The sequence below is a fragment of the Phaethon lepturus genome, unplaced genomic scaffold (assembly GCF_000687285.1).
Source record: "Phaethon lepturus isolate BGI_N335 unplaced genomic scaffold, ASM68728v1 scaffold20414, whole genome shotgun sequence".
Taxonomy (NCBI): Eukaryota; Metazoa; Chordata; class Aves; order Phaethontiformes; family Phaethontidae; genus Phaethon; species Phaethon lepturus.
In genome coordinates this window covers 2,101-2,710 of record NW_010537229.1, presented here as the reverse complement: position 1 = coordinate 2,710, position 610 = coordinate 2,101, and the positions used below count along the sequence as shown (strand labels likewise).

At 67.9% G+C, this 610-nt stretch overlaps 1 protein-coding gene across 1 annotated transcript in view; it reads right to left on the bottom strand.

Moving 5' to 3' along the window:
- Positions 1 to 64, bottom strand: part of PARP3 (poly (ADP-ribose) polymerase family, member 3) — a gene marked incomplete at its 3' end in the record, with an annotated part of 5,159 nt that extends 5,095 nt beyond the window's left edge. The window contains exon 1 of the mRNA XM_010286439.1: positions 3 to 64. Within this exon, the coding sequence (XP_010284741.1) occupies positions 3 to 64 (62 nt within the window). The remainder of the gene's footprint in view (positions 1 to 2) is intronic.
- Positions 65 to 610: the final 546 nt, after the last annotated feature.

Genomic DNA, 610 nt, shown 5'->3' with positions numbered 1-610 from the left:
GCTTCGCTTTCTGCCCCCTGCCGCCGGGCTGCTTCGGGGGGGACGCGCAGCGCTTGGAGGCCATGGCTGCGCCACGCCTGTGGGGCCAGCGCAGACTTAATCTCGCAGCAAAACCCTCGGGGAGAGCAGAGCGGGAGGCGGGAGATGCTGAGCTGTCCTTCCAGGAAAGTCTGGCCTGGCTGTGCCTCGCTTTCCCGGCACCTCCAGCCCACAGCTGGGCTGAGGGGGGGATGGGACCTCTCCCTCCGAAATATCTCAGCCTTGCCCCTCTGCTCGGGGTGGGGGGCAGAGCCCCTCGGCACCCTCCAGCCCCCGAGGGAGCCCAAAGGGGAGGCACAGCCCAGTGATGAGGAGCTGAGGGGGAGCACGGGGGGGGCACGGCCGCTGGCGCAGCAAACTCAGGTCAGAAGAGCTGGAAGAGGACGAGGGTCTGCCGGGGGGGACGGGTCAGCCTGGAGAGCCCTGCCTGCCCCCACCACACCTCACCAGGGACCCCCAACCCACAAGAGTGTGTCCCCAAGGCTCCCCTAAGCCCTGTGCCCCCAGGGGCGTACAGGAGAGGAAAGCATGCAATGACACCCCTCCAAACATGCAATTCCCTCCCCTGCCG